The following is a 16,027-nucleotide window of genomic DNA, read 5'->3' on the forward strand; positions in this document are numbered from 1 at the left end:
TAGCATGCTAATGCTCTAAACTAAGATAGTGACATATACCTGCTATAAACATCATGTTAGCATTGTCATTGTGAGTATGTTAGCATGCTGATGCTACCATTTAGCACAAAGCAGTGCAATGCTTGAGTAGAACCTTATAGAGCCTTAGTACAGTGAGTGTGGACGTATCATACCATCAGGCAGTGTTACACTGATCTTGAAACATTACACACAAATGTTGTGAACTCACACTGTCAGTGTAAGGTATGGTAATATGTAGTACCTTACTTTAGGTGCTGCTCTTTCATCTCAAGGATATAAATAACAAAAGCACAAACTGCCTCACAAATCAAAGTCACATGAAAGGCATCAGTGTAGCGGCTTATGGGAGTTTTACCGGGAGGGAAGGTGCCTGGCAGAACAGATGATGATTGATCTCTGTTTGCTATTTATGTTGTTTATTTCTTGTTAGAAGTTACAGATTTCTTTCTAGAGGCGGCAAAATATACAAAATTCTAAGCACAAAAATGAGAGTTTAGGTTTTCAGTATTCAATAACGGTCTTTTTGTTAATTAGTGAATTGCCCGTGGTAGATTTTTCTGGGCTAATTCATTTAAGCCTTGGGCTGTATAACATACAATAACATAAATATACAACTAAGTGATGAATAAAATGCATCTATCACTTAAGCAAATGCATCCGTCCACAGTCTTGCCACCCAGTAGTATTTTTAGCTGTGGCCACCAGAGGATGAAGTCAAGTGAGAGAGTAAGTCTGTCTCCCACTAAATAAAAGATATATAATCAGGGGGCCGGGGGGTGGAGGAAAGGATGGAGGGTGAGGAGACAGGTTGAATGTTTCATGAGCGGAGTCCCTGCAGTCTACTTTGCGTTCATTTGAGAAACAGACAGAATCTTTGCAGCAGCTGTCGGTGCCGCCCCGTACCCTATAGCCTGTACCCCTGCGTATACAGTATGTTGGAAGTTTTCTCCTGAGCTCTGCAACTCGCCACCTCCTCGGCCAGGCTACAGGAGAACCCTGCGAGTCCCCTGACTTAGTGTAAAGCTCAGTCACTTAGTCTGGTCAGGCCCAGTGAAGTGACACAGCTCCTTAAAGCATTAATAAGGGGAATGAAACATGGATGAAGGAGCAGTTTATAAGAGAGCCTCTGGAGGAGGGAGGGCCACCCGGGAGTTCCTCCTCTGCTAAACTCCATCCATGCCCTCACATACACACCTCAGGGAAGGACCCAGGGCACTGCGCAATCTGCCTGTCTTCTCGGACTAGCACAAGAGCAAGAGAGTGGCAGAGGATGGAGGAATAAGATCTGTAGGACTATTTCCCAAAGGAAGTGTGCCAGGGTTGAAACATCAGTGAAACTGTGACCTACTCCCATTGTTACATACATGCATCTTCAGCACTCCCCATCCTCTCTCTTTCAAAGCTGCTTGTCAAAACATTTCAGGATCTCTGCCCGTGCAGTTTCTTTTTCTTTTCTCCCTTTTTCCATTTCATATTCTTTGAGTTATGTACGCTTTCATCTCACCCAATAACATCATACATCATCCAATCAGAGCAGGGAAGCCGTTCATTACTTGTCCCCACAGATGCAAAAGAGAGAGATGAGAGAGAGAGAAAGAAAGGGAAATGGGAGGATCAGGGAGGAGAGAAGTGAGCAGGGGGACGGCGAGGGAACAGTGAATGAGATGACACTGTCATTTCATTAAGAGTGACGGCTGTACGTGCTCGAGAAAAACACATTCAGCCAGAAATTCAATAGACAGCTCTTGCAATATGGCTGCAATCAAAACTCCCTTGCTCGGTGTCAGAGACACTAAAACTAATGTTTCACTTAGCAGAGCTGGCTCCAACTTCAAGATCCTCATCCCAACACCAACGCAGTAAATTCAGATCCAGTATAATGAAAGTGTGCTCCCAGCAAACCGTCGTGTTTTACTGCGGCTGCATCAGATTCATAGATGATAAAACAAAAAACTCCTCCTCTGTGGACTGTTGCCACCTTATTACCATACAAATATTACATGTGTCAGTGTGTGTGTCTGTGTGTAAGTGTGTGTTTCAGTGTGTGTCAGTGTGTGTCAGTGTGTGTATCTGTGTGTAAGTGTGTGTGTCAGTGTGGGTGTCTGTGTGTAAGTGTGTGTGTTAGTGTGTGTGTCAGTGTGTGTGTGTCTTTGTGTCAGTGCGTGTGTAAGTGTGTGTGTCGGTGTGTGTGTGTTTCGGTGTGTGTGTCTGTGTGGCTCCTGTTATTTGGATATTGCACTGTGTGTGTGTGTTTCGGTGTGTGTGTCTGTGTGTAAGTGTGTGTAAGTGTCTGTCAGTGTGTGTGTCAGTGTGTGTGTCAGTGTGTGTGTTAGTGTGTGTGTCAGTGTGTGTGTCGGTGTGTGTGTATTACTCTAGTAATTTATACATTAAGCTCACACATGTTTTACAACTGAAACTAAATTATGGAGTTGTTGAAGTTGTGGGAGAGAAGACTTGGTCATCACTATGATTAGAGCAGAACCAGCTAGTCTATTAATTGAATTCACTTATCAAAAAATAAATAAATCGGTTATCTATTTTAAAAATTGATTTTGAGCTGTAATGATTAGCTGACCGCCGGAAAATGAATCTGAAACTATTTTGACAATAAAAAAACCCCATGACAAACAGCTTCCTAAATAGGAAGATTTGGTTCTTTTCAGTGTCACACTTTCTTATAAACTGAATATCTTTGGATTTTGGACGAAACAAGACATTTGACGATGTCACCTTGGACTGTTGGAAATGATACTATTTAGACAGAGCAATTAATTCTTTAGTTGATTAAATGATTGATAAATAAATAACAAATAATTGTTAGTTGCATCCCTAAATTGATTCTTCAGTCATTTTTCAAAAAAAAAATAGTGACAAATTCTCTCTGGTCCTCAAATGAAATGAAAAGCTTTTCTTGTGTATAACTGTAAATTAAACAAAACAACATGTTTGAAGACGTCCTTGGATTTTGAGAGGTTGTGACGAGTACTGTTTTTTAACATTTCTCACACTACATGACTAAAGGAATTCTAGGTTAATCAGGAAAATAATCTGCAGATAAATTGAGAATAAAAGCAATCATTATTTGCAGCCCTAACTGTGACCAACACAGCAGCAATAACACTGAACATGTCGTGTTGACTTTCTTGACTTGAATATTTTTACAAATGTGCTGGAGGAGATTAATGATGACATCATACTGTATGACTGACTTAATAATAAGTCATTATTGGTTTTGGTTTGGGCAGGCAGGTCCGTAGGGTCATGATTTTCTGCCAGAGATGTGTGTAAAGTTTTTAAAGTTATTTTTGCCTTTCTGTCCATGTGTTTACATCTGTTGTAAACTTCTGAGGCTGTTTTCTGGCTCTAATAATTCAGCGCAGCAACAAGGCTTTTAACGACATGCAAATGAACAAAACTGTGCATAATCATAACACTGACTCAACTCGGTGTCATCAAATAGCAGAGATGCACTACATCCCCATGCGTATTCTGCCAACTGCTCCCCTCTCACTATCTTGACAGCATCTGTGTCTGCATAATGTGTGTACACACACACACACACACACCAGACTCCATTTTTTTCTGTCTTTGTAGTTAATGTTGCAGTATGTTGGCATCAGGAGTGTATACATCAAGGCTTCAACAAACATGTCATATTGTTGCCTGAGTAGCATAACCCTTTCATCATCTTCATTCATTCATCATCAAATACAGAGTGGAGTGGCGTACACATCACACAGAACAAACACACGTCTGCCAAGGTCAGATTTGTCTTTTGAAGGAGTTAAAGGTTTGAAAATACAAATATCTTCTATAAACAAGACCCAGTGAACCTGGGTTTCCCCTCCCTTCACAAATTAATGTGAAATCAGGTGTCCAAGGATTTACATTTACATGTCGAACGTTTCATACATGATACTTGAACAGTATGTGGATTATGATGTCTTTATATTAATCACCTTTGGCAATATCCAAAATTAATATCTTGATACAGTCCCGCTCAAATATGTTGATATACAATATTATTGCATTGTTTTTTTTTTTAAACTGGGGGGTGGGGTTTAATAATATAATATTATTGTATTTTATGTTTCATGTTAAATTTTGTATATGTTTTGACTAATATTTGGAGGGAAATATTGCAATATTCTATATTATCAAATATCAGCCCAAGCTTACATCCTAGGGTGGCGCCGACCAAAGATTTTACAAGTCGACTGATAGTGTTAGTTGAAACCATTAGTCGACTATTCATTGCATGTTTATGATTTATTTAATTATCTAAATATATATTTTTGGAGGGCACCAGAAATATCAGTTTCAGAAGTGCATGCATGAAGAAAGCCGACTGTTAACCGCATCAGCTAAAGAGGTAATGACTCAACCAGCAAGGAGAACGTTAGCAGCTATACTAAGTGGCTAATGTTAGGCTACTTACATGTTTCAAATGATAATCCTTGAAGACAGGTGAATGTTTGCCTTCAGAGTTTGCATGTTGCCTTCTACAGGTCGTACTTTAGCGTCTTGAAATGATTCCACACTTTGATCTCCCTGCTGATATACCGGGATGAATCATTGTTGCTGTTCATTGTACTAAGTCTCTAAATATGTCTAGTCAGGTGAACCCAAGATGCTTGGTTACATTACTATCTAATAACTGCAGGGACTGGCTGTTTAAATGATGTCTGTGACTGACTGAGTGACTGAGGTTGATGTTTTTTTTTCCTGTGACCAACCGACAAATCTAAAACTCTTCTCATTGACTAACTTTTGGTCGACTATTTGGGGACAGCACCACTATATATACAGTATAGCTCTGAACTGTAACAGAGGTTTTCTTTTGGGGAACTTGCAAGTAATGGATTTTAAAAAAGAATTGTCGAAATTGAAGCAGCAGAGGACGAGACATTCCTGACATTTGGTGCCTAATATGGCACAAGCTCCAAAAACATTTGTTCCTACATTTCCCCTAATGCAGTTGGACAAAGTCTTTCATCAGACCTTCTCTGTCTCCTAAATGTCCACAGACGACCTTATACGAATGTTTTTGCAGGCTGAGCGGTCCTCGTAATGAGTAAACTACAGTCTGTGTGTGAAATTGGTGCAGTGCCTCTTTAAACATAATTTTTTTGTGTCCAAGCCACAGAAGAGTGAGCGCACGTTACGAGGCAAGCCAACTTTTTTTCCTTCACAAGCCCTGGAGAAGTACACTGACAGATAGTGACACACTGTGACAGCAGTCTACCTCAGGTTGGATTAGCAAAGCACACAGAGTTGTTTACATGAGCAAAAAGCCTGTGTTTGTATCATGAGGGTGCATAGTGTGCACATGTAGCCTCCACTGCTCCACAGGGGTAAACACAGAAGACGATAACTCGGAAAGCTACTGACTCAAAGGTCATGTGTACTGATTTGGGTATGTTAGGGCATACTTGTAATCAAACAGTAAGAGCATATTTTATATGGCAGAGGGCCAAAAGCAATCATAGTTTTATAAGACATACCACAAACAAATGTAATGTTTGTTTCTAATGTATTTTCTACAACTTCCTTCTTTAATCCAAAACATTTCAGAGGGACATATTGTACTTATTTATCTGGCAGCTGTTCTTACTAGTTACTTTTCAGATCAACATTTTACATTTAGAAAACACATAATAAGCTTGTAAAATAAAATGCCTAAATAAAAATGGCATCAGTGGCTCTCAACCTTTTTAGCTTGTGTCTAGTTGGGGTCTATTGTCACATTTCAGATGTCTATGAGTTGTTAGCAGTTCTACTTAAATAACTGTTAAAGGCACCTACAGGTAAAATATTTTTTGAAGCATAAAGCAAAGATTAGTCAACTCACAACCCCTCAGCCTCAGTCCTGTTGCTGTCTATAAGGTAGTGACTGGTTTAGGTCCGACTAAGACAGTAAAAAGCTAAATACACATTATTGCATCAGTATCAACAATCACACATAATAATATATCAGTCACAGTCACATGCAGGTAATATTCCACACTTCCTGTTAGGAAAAAATTGTTATCATCGGCGGTGAAGAAAGAGCGCTGGAGTCCAGGATGTCTTATGCTCAGGATGTTTATTGATGCTTGATCAAGGAGAAAAGAAGATTCATCAATACAGTCTCCTGTGCATGATGTCACCTCAAATCTGAAGCAGGAACCCCCGAGGATAGTCTTTATACACTTAGAGAGATTACTATAGATAGCTTACACTCCATAATTGGTCAAATATCTAGAAGAAGAGGGAGAAGAGGGATGTGTGAATACACTATTGGTTCATTAACCATAAACAAGGAAACAAGACTATATACGCACAAGTGCTGATTCTTAGAACTGACCATCCAAGGTCTTCTGTTATCAGCCCTGGCACCAGCAGTATCAGCAGAAAACCACCGCTGCGTCTGGAGGAGCCGCCTCAGCGTCTCAAGGCCTATAAGATTTAGTGCAGTAGCTGGGGCACAGAGACCTAGGGCCTCACACTGACCTTTCACCCTGAGTCAGTCATTCATTAGGTGCACAAGAGAAAATTCCCTCACAGTTCCATATGTTGTAAATAGCAGTACAACACCCTACATACAGGTCGATTTGCATTTAGTTTCCTGCTTCATTGTGTCTGTAAAAGCTTGTATCACTTTCAAAATCAGGGCCTTTGATAGAGTTCAATTATAATAGTTAATAGTAATAGTTTTTCTGCCATTTGGTAAAAAGACTCAGATGTGAGATAAGTGTGTCTTTCCTTGTTTGTGTTGACACAGTGCTGTTGATTGACCTACGCTTAAGCCATTTGTTCTGGCTTCTCACAAATAGGTCCGAACATTTTGTCTGGTCCGTCCACATTTTCATGTCTTAACCGTTTGAACTTTTCCTTCTGGTTTAAAACATTGTTTTGTGGCTGTTGCATCTTCCATTTCCTGAGGAGCTTGACGCCTTGTCGTCTCGCTGGCCTTGGCTGTAGCACGTTCACCATCACTTGGTTTTTTAACTGTCTGAGGGATGTCTGTTCTGACATGTCGGAGTCGTGCTTATATGCAGAGTGGAGTCTAATCACATGACCAAACACTCATTGTGCCATGCTTAGTCACATGACAGCAAAGGCAAAACCAAACTTTTTCATTATTCATTTATTTGGATTATTTTCCAGTGGACATTTTGACCGTTGATATTTTCATCATCATTTTCATCAACAGACAACTGCACATGATGGCAGCTAAAAGCCACTTGACACTTTAATTACATTTATCTGATCTTTGGTAACACAGTCCCATAAAGTGTGAAATTGAGCTACTACTATTTATCATTGTTGTTAATGATTCATCTATTTTCTTGATTAATGGATTAACCTTTGGTCAATAAAATGTCAGAAAACAGTGAAAAATGTCCATTAGGATTTGTCAGAGTCCAGTGTGACATATTCAAATTGCTTGTTTTATCAGGATCTGGAAACAGAACTTTTGGTATTTATGCTTAAAAAATGACTGAAATTATTAATCAGTTATCGAGTTACAGGGAATAGGTTGGCGATTAAAGTGTGGTGGAGTATGTAACTTGTTCTCAGGGTGGAGGGTGGGATGTTTCTTCTGTGGACAAAGTATTTAGTTATTTATTTATTTCCCAGGTTTTCTGTAATAAGCCATGAGCGTACAGTAAGTGGATCAGCACTTAGTTAAACACACAACTCCTCTCTCGCCAGTTGAGACTGTTAATAATCATGATTAATCCGACCATATGTATCCTGTCATTTAGTGTGAGGTGCATTCCTGTCCTGTAGTTAAAAGAACAGCAGGGACTGCACATTATCTTTCAGGGTGAGCACGCCTTCATCTGCTTTGCAGAACTTTCACTGAATATGCCAGAAACACAAGCTGCAGCCTCCACTGTCCTGGGTATTTCCCGCGGAGGGGAGGTGTGTGACTACATTCGCCACTCCTGGGACACGTGTGGGCTTGAGTGACAGAAAACATTCGCTGATCCAGGTCAGTGGAGTGTGGGTCAAAGAGAGCTCCCTGTCTGTTTATGTACATCAGCACACAGGTGTTGTCAGCACAGCCGACAACATGTTGACTCATCAGCAGGCCTTTTTCCAAGTGACCTCTCTACACATGAGCGAGAGCAGAGAGAGAGAGAGAGAGAGCCTTCAGGGACGTGGCTGTAAAAGATAATGTATATGTGCTGCACTGAAAGTCACATTTTCTTTATCAGACTCTGAAAATTGCAAATTGCTGAGAAGTGCGTTCACGGAAACGTCAATAATAAAATTCAATATGAGGCACATGAAAAGTTTATCGGCTGACAGTCATTTTCCTGTGTTTCTGTTTCATCGGGGAGAAATATTTAATTAAAATGTTCAGACAGAGAGCGACATAGATGAGTAAATAAGTGTTATAAGTTTTGTAAAAACATAAGAGATTATAGCCATAAGAGCATTTTGTTTATTAAATTGGATTTGTCTGTAATCCCAGCAGTAGCTGCTACACGGTCTACACAGGGATGCCCCTCATCAATTTACATTCGGCGCTGATAATCATTTTGAAAATCACCTGGGGGAGACTGGAGCCGAGTCCTACAGTAAAACCATTCACACAGCAATTATGTATGTGTCTGTATAAATGAGGTCAGTGCACATAAGAACCCAAGGTAATCACTGTATGCATCACGGCTGCCATCAAGGACACTTAAACCCTTCTCTGCGATGTAATTGCTCTGAAAAATCAGCAGTGGTTGAGGTTTATCTCTAATCAGCGTAGTGTATGGCTCGGTGTTGGTTATCATTACACTAATGTATTTATCTGGCTTGATTTGAGCTCAGTATGTCGTTCGCTGATCTGCCTCCAGCCGAGCTGCTCTTGATAATGTTGGAGGTAATTACTGGGGGCCTGCATGACTGAGCAGCCAAGGGCATTTCTTCTTCTCCTGTCTGACCAAACTAAACAACAGGGGTTTTCCTCGGCTTATATTTTCAGGACTCCCTGACTCTCCCGTCCTTCCTCACCGTGCTCTCCATCAGTTTCAGCTGCTCTCTCTATACGTCTCCTCTCACCCTGAGTGTACTGTATGCAGCACATATATTGCATGTGCGCTGCATACATACAAGAAAGTGGGAGTCTTTCTCTTGTGTAGTGTTTGATTCTGCTTCTAATAAAAGGAGAACATGGTTCCTTTTTTTTTTTCTTTTTCTAAACTGGGCCATGAGCTCTACAGTGCTGCTAGTAATTATCAATCTTGTGGGAAGATAGAGGGGGAGAGGAGCAAGGGAGGAATGAAATCATGAAAGCTAGTTAACAACATGGAGGCAAGACAGAGGGATGCTCTTGGTTTGTCCAAAAATAAAAGAGGGAGAGGGATGGCAAGAGCAGAAGAAAAGGGCAATGATGGAGCAAAAGAACGATACTAATATACAGAGTGTGACAAGCGTGGGAGGAAGGGAGGGAGTGAGGGAGAGGAGATAGGGGGAGACAGGTTGAAAAAGGATGTTGTAGAGGAGGAAGAAGAAGGATGGCTGGACAAGAAGCCAGGTTAAAGAAGGAGTAGAAATGAATGAGGTGTATCACATCATCCGCAACTCCAACAATGGCCTCTTCATTTACATTCAAGGCTCCATAAATCATCTTTACGTGACAATGGCAGACGTTCACATGAGTGAGATGGAGTTGTTGCTGCTTATTAATGGTGCTGACAGGAGCATGTCAAACACGAGCAGAAGCAAATAGGACTCACGCCGCTTCCCTGACACACATTCAAAATTCACATGTGTGCCTCATTAGCATTGTGACAGGAACATATCAGTGACAGTTAACGACATGCTCAGCCAAGGAGATTCACAATGACGTGGTGCGGCTGCATCCTTTCGCTTCGCACCTTCAACAGTCATGTTATTTACTGTATGTGCTGCCACATTTTATTCTTCAGGTTGAAATCGTAATTTCTTTACTGTGTTTTCCGACGTGTTAAACAAGTAAAACAGAAGCACAAGAGCAAGACCACTGTGCCTGCAGCTCCCCAACACACCTCAACTATCCCTTTTTCCATGGACCCTCCAGCAAGGACACAAATAGGCACTTTAATATATGCAGAACAAACAAACACAAACATTCCTCTGCACTCCCAAAGGGGTCCAGACCTCTGTCAGATCGTGTGATGATCACACAAGTAAACACACAGCTAAGCTTAACTGCACAGTGACGGACGAGGAAGGACTCAGAATTCAAACCTGCATTGATTTTCCCTGCTGAAACTTAGATATAGTCCTCACACACACAGATTCTCCCACACACACGGACAAGAAGAAAACCACGAGTAGAGACGCTTAACACAGCTTGGCACTAGAGGAGGGAATCCATTGTTGGTTTCAGCCAAACACTGTCTGAGATTAAGTTCAGCTGACACAGTTTCGATATTCGTATTTGAATAGAGACGCTCAGACACAGATACACACACTCACACAAAGAAGTGGGAAAATAACAAATGAATGTACAGTACACTTATACAAATATGTATGACAGTGAGCAGAGCGCAAACTGGACGTTTCATCAAACACAATAAAATGCTTGAGATGATGCAGGACACTTGTTTGAATAAGCACTGCAGTGAAGTGTGTCTCTGTGTAAAGGTGAAATTCTGGTTCACAGCGTGTGATGTGTGTTTTGCTGCATTGTTATGCACCTGTCCATTAACCTGTACATTATGTGGTTAGTATGTTAAAGGTTCTATAAATGAGATTTTAAACTCTGATACAGCAGCAAACTATGTAAAAGTATAGTGGAGTAACAGCGGCCTGAGCAGAGAACAAAGCCACGCCCCCTCTGTGAGTGATGTAATCTGAGTTTCTCTGTTGTTGTTTTGGTAGCTGGTCTGGTAGCATGTGCATGTTAGTGCATGTGAGACCCTCAGGTGGACTGACCATGGAGACTACTGGCTCAAATCCCAGTCGGCCGGTGGACCGTTAAAACATCCATGAAGTTTTAAAGTTTTTACCAACCAGGGCGCCTCGGTGGCTGACCTGGTAGAGCAGCTGCTAAAATGGTTAAAAAATATTTTTTCACGTCTGTATCATATTCAGACATTGAAACTATAGTGGAAGGAGTCTGTTTTATGTGATGTTGCTGCTATGATGTCACTGTGACATCAACAGGTGTTTTTGCTGTGGGCACACGTGCGTCACGTGTGGAAAATAGACAAGAGGCGGAGTCTCTAGAACACGCAGTGCAGCCAGTGTGTCGTTCTAACCCGTTAACATGTGCGCTGAAATGAAAACCGAGATGTTCTGCAGCTGCGACGCACACACAACGCATCCAGCGTGTTCCTGGCCTTAGTCCTAACCGCAGCGGCCCGGGTTCGAGTCGACACGTGGCCCTTTGCTGCACGTCATCTCCCCCCTCTCTCTCTCCCCCCAATTTTCCTCTCTCTTTCTCACCGCATCTATAAACGACCAAAAAATAACTTTAAGAAATTTGTGTGCGACCACGATAAGGATAACGGAGGCTGACGAAGCGTTTGCTTTGGTCTGAGATGCTGGTGGTGTAGTGCGACATCTAGTGGCAGTGATGATCATTTATAGAACCTTTAATTATGTCATTACATTTCTCAATAAGTAGCGTTGGTATTTTCAAAATCATGTAACATTTCTAGTAGCGAGTTATTTCTTTTCCCATGCAGCAGTGGGGCAGCGTGACCAAACACTTTACTTTAATGTCTCTTGATGAAAAGGTTGCTCAGATTCAGACTGTCTGTTCTCCTCCAGATTAGTCACTGTCACTTTCTGTTCTCTGATTCAGAAATGAATCGAGCAGCTGGATGATTTTTTTATTTTTTTTGTACGTCCCCCCAGAGAGCGCGGGACCAGCAGCTGCCAGTGTGCCGCAGGATGTCGACCTCCTGCTGCGGGTGAGTCTCTGATACTCATGTCTAAAAGTCATCACAGGTAAATGTAAAAGAAAATCAATATAAACGCAGATTTTTCCTCGTTGTCTGAGATTTTAATCTGGTATTTCAGTGAAATGTAATAATTTTCATAGTGATGTGCACACTGTGTGTACATGTGCACACAGACACGTCTTTTTGGTTTCAGAGAACCTCCTGCTTCTCTTCCAGTACATCTCCCATTCACGCCCTCTTCCTCTCACACTCTGTCTCCTCATCATTACCTCTCTAGGTGTCCTCCATCCTCACTGTCTTTCTCTTGTTAGAGGTAAATTCAATCTGTCCTTGTCAGCTTTAATCAAAGCACCCACAGATTCAATTTAGCAGGTATGTGTGGGAGGTTAAGGTGGAATCCTCAGGACGGCAGGAAACAAAAGGATGTTCTTTGTACACACAAACCTCCGCTGCCTCACTGGGAATGAGACTTAAGGCGATTGTCAACAGCCTCTCTACAGCTGGATGTATTCTCAAAAGCCAACTTTAAACTCTAACCGCAATAATACAGAAAAAGAAAATGGATCCCCCTGACCGCCTCCTGTCCAGAGTCCAACCAAAAACATAAAGTTATATAAACCTTCAAAATTAAAATAAGTACATAAGTACATCCTTTAATCTTTGATAGATTTTTGCTTTATATAAGGAACCCTAAAAGATTAGAGGCAAAACTTTGTTGTTTCATTGTGGTTTAATCTGATGGGCACATCTTGGACAGAGTTTAAGCAATGAACTAGATCACCTACTTCTACGCACGAACAGCTGCATCCCTGTCCTCGTCGACACCATTTGGTACCAGATATTTTAGATCTGACTGATGAAACAAGGGTCGTTCAAGGCTGAAAATCCCCAGACATTGGTGGAATGACCCCAGCAGCAATCAAGCACTAATCTTTTGTTTGTCTTGTGGAGATGAAGACAAACAGGAAGCTGCTGTTTGGAGAGCCCTCACATTTGATTAAGGCTGGATTTCATTTGAACATTTTTCAATAACCTAGTTTTGGCACTGATGCCAAAAAGATACTTTCTCAATATTTTGCTTTGATAAAAATTTAAAGATGTTTTCTACAAAACCCTGTTTTTCTTTTTAAAAAGATCTCATATGTACAAGAAATTTGATGTCATCTTTAAGTTCTTTTGCACTTTCACTCATTTCGTAGAGAGATTTTAACTTACGAGGCAGCTGGGATACAGTCTTTCCTAACATACTCACACAGTTAGTCTGCTATACTTTATTACTGTGGGGGTGTTCAAGTGAATTGCTCATGTCATTTATTCCAACTCCAGAAGTTATGGTTACTTACAACATCTGCAACAACAAGTAAGTTTAGAATAGAGATGTGCAGGTTTTACCATATACCTTGGAAACATACAACTACCAACAGCTTCTGTTGCTGTCATTACTGTGATTATCACGGTTTTCTGAGGGAACATGGATAACATCCTGTTTTATCTGCAGTTTGAGACTGTGTGCTGAATTTAAAGTGATTTCTAGTGAACTCTCTGAAACTTTAGAATAACCAACTTTAAGTGTGTTATCTTATGTATTATGATGCCACCACATTCACGTTGAACTTTGACCTTTGAACACCAAATTCTAATCAGTTCATCCTCGAGTCCTAGTCGACGTTTGTGCCGAGTTTGAAGTTATGGGGATATGGAGATATCACGTTCATGAGAAACAGACAGGCAACCCCAAAACAATATAGAAATTTGGTGAATCGTGATTGGTGAATTGAAATATGTGACATCACCTTCTGTCAGCTGAGCCCTGCGCACATTAAACCAGTCATCAGCACACAAACATAGAAATCTCCTAATGTGAAGCAACCAGAACTGTTCCAACTGCGGCAGGAAGTTGTTTGTTCCCATTTCTTCCAGCAGGAAGCCGACCCAAGTCTCAGGTGTCAAAGTCCTTCACCTTCCCTCACCCCTCCGAGAACATTACAATTCATTTTCTTGAAAAAGCATGCTGAAAATTGAATCTAGCAACAGATTCATAGCAGATAAACATCATATCCAGGGTTGTTTATTGAGCTTCTGCACGCAGCACAGCAGTCAGTGACTGGACCCACTCACTCAACATTAACCAAAACATCGCTTTTTAAATAGAGGAAACATTCTCAGCCTCCAACCTTCTTTCTGGGCAGATTATTAAACAAGAGAAGAACTTGATGTCTGAAGGAAGCTGTTTTACAGTGACACTTCACATCCAGCCCCATGATTCCCCATCATCTTCCTCTCCACATGCTGCCTCCATGACAGGCTGATTCACAGCTCTTTTCAGTCCCACCCACCTTCTCTTTAATCTCCACTGGTATCTCTCCCTACTTCTCTTCCTGTATTTTTGATTACCTCTTTATCTGTGTCCACCCCCATGGTTGCCATCCGCCTCCACCTTTTGATACAATTTCCTCTGACATCAGTAATATCTTTACTGTTCTCTGTAGGCCTGTGTTTACCTCTGCAGACTGCCCCTCCCTCCCTCTCGTTCTCTCTGTCTCTCTCTCTGACCCCTGTCACAGTCAGTAAAGTTCTGATGAGAAGCTACCTAACACTGCATTGTCTGATCAGGTGTTGTTGAGTAAGCGAGTTTGTGGCCCTGATCTCTTGGGGTCAGCTTAATGCTATCCTCTGCTGGATCTCTCCTTGTAACCCGGTCTGCTGCCGCCAGCCGGGGCCCACATTTGTGCTCCGACTGTCGACTGGCCCCTCGGTGCCTTACTCCTACAACATACTACAGAGCACCTCCATGCCAAACAGCCCACTCAGTGCTACTAGGTCTGCACTGTGTTTGCATACCTTAGTTTCTAATGACTCAGGTAATAGTGTTACTGTTTTTAATTTGCATTTTTCTGCTGTAAAGTCTCGTCACGTTTCCACACAGTTGTTACAATGATAAATATATATTTTTGTGTTTCTTCAGTTCCATGCACACACATGTTGTGTGTGGTCTAACTTGGAGAAGGATACTAAAGGTGAATCACAGGGGCAGGCAGTTCGATATCTCTCCCTTTTCAAGTCAGATTCCACCTTGAACAAACTGAGAGGGTGATTATTGATTAATCGCTATACATTAATGAGCTGAATTGATTGGAAAAGAGGGCAGCAGTGCAGATCACTGACAGTGGGGGAGAGTCTTTTTTTTTCATCATCGGTCAGGTCTGCTGTGGAAGAGGCTTTGTGTGAGGGAAGGGACTGTGCAGCGCTCAGAGAGCAGCGTGATGGAGGGAGCGAGGCAGGTAAAACCAGGCAGATGCTGTGGTTGGTCCTGGACCACATGTATATGCAGCAGGGTTTATGTCCATCGCTAACATTTCAGTAGCTGTTGCTTCATGGCAGGAGAAAATATAGTTTGTGTGTGCTGCTGTGATGCTAGTATGACTGAAACTCTCCTCGTCTGTGAAACCACAGATCTACCACAGAATGTATTTCCCAGTTACAAGGTATTAACTTGTGCAAATGACAAACTACGATGTGCACGTTACAAAAGATGTGACTGAATGCTAATGTCTAATCTCGAAGCATTCTTCAAACCCAAGGAACGTTTTTAAAGTATTTAATATATATCTGCTCAAAATCCCAAAGTGTTTCAGACATGCTGTTCACAGTATGTTAAATGAATCGATTTCTCTGACACGTTTTCTGTTTAAACTGCAGCCGGTGTCAGTTTACTTGCCTGTAGGTGGCAACGTTAACAGGTCTCGTGGGTCTAGAGAGTTTTCTTATGTAGAACAGGGCTGAAATTGAATCACTTCTCCTTGTGGACAAACTGCTGAGAGTGAATAAGCAGATTTGTGATCTGTGAGTGAGCTGGTGTTTAAAATGAATTGCTCTGTTTTTTTCTGCCCAGTCTCATAGAAATTACATTTATATATAACTGATTTGCCACAGCAAATATGTTTTGAAGGAAAAATAACGCCGACCAGATTACGGCCAGATTTTCTGTTAACATAATGATATGTTGTTAATTAACATGTTTAATTGTAATGTCACACAGAGCCTTACAGCTCAGACGGCAAATAGGATTTCTCGGGACAAGCCAAGTCACTGATAACGTTCTCATGAAATCATGATGATAATAACTC

The 16,027-nt window shown here is 41.3% G+C and overlaps 2 protein-coding genes across 3 annotated transcripts in view; one reads left to right on the plus strand and one right to left on the minus strand.

Annotated features, from left to right (window-relative positions):
• LOC111222151 (fibroblast growth factor 11-like) overlaps nt 1–16,027 on the minus strand; it is a 32,916-nt gene that overhangs the window by 13,744 nt on the left and 3,145 nt on the right. Inside the window, exons 2-3 of one of the 2 annotated variants that reach the window (XM_022745732.1) lie at nt 15,633–15,651; nt 11,001–11,025 (exon numbers count right to left, since the gene is read on the minus strand). The exons of the other annotated variant lie outside the window; for it this stretch is intronic. Of the exons in view, the coding sequence (XP_022601453.1) occupies nt 11,001–11,025; nt 15,633–15,651 (44 nt within the window). The remainder of the gene's footprint in view (nt 1–11,000; nt 11,026–15,632; nt 15,652–16,027) is intronic. 2 annotated transcript variants of the gene reach the window in all.
• LOC111222150 (neuroligin-2-like) overlaps nt 11,860–16,027 on the plus strand; it is a 94,482-nt gene continuing 90,314 nt past the window's right edge. The window contains exon 1 of the mRNA XM_022745731.1: nt 11,860–11,909. The gene's annotated coding sequence lies outside the window, so the exon portion shown is untranslated. The remainder of the gene's footprint in view (nt 11,910–16,027) is intronic.

This window comes from Seriola dumerili, unplaced genomic scaffold, assembly GCF_002260705.1.
Source record: "Seriola dumerili isolate Sdu_G_001 unplaced genomic scaffold, Sdu_1.0 BDQW01000091.1, whole genome shotgun sequence".
NCBI lineage: Eukaryota > Metazoa > Chordata > Actinopteri > Carangiformes > Carangidae > Seriola > Seriola dumerili.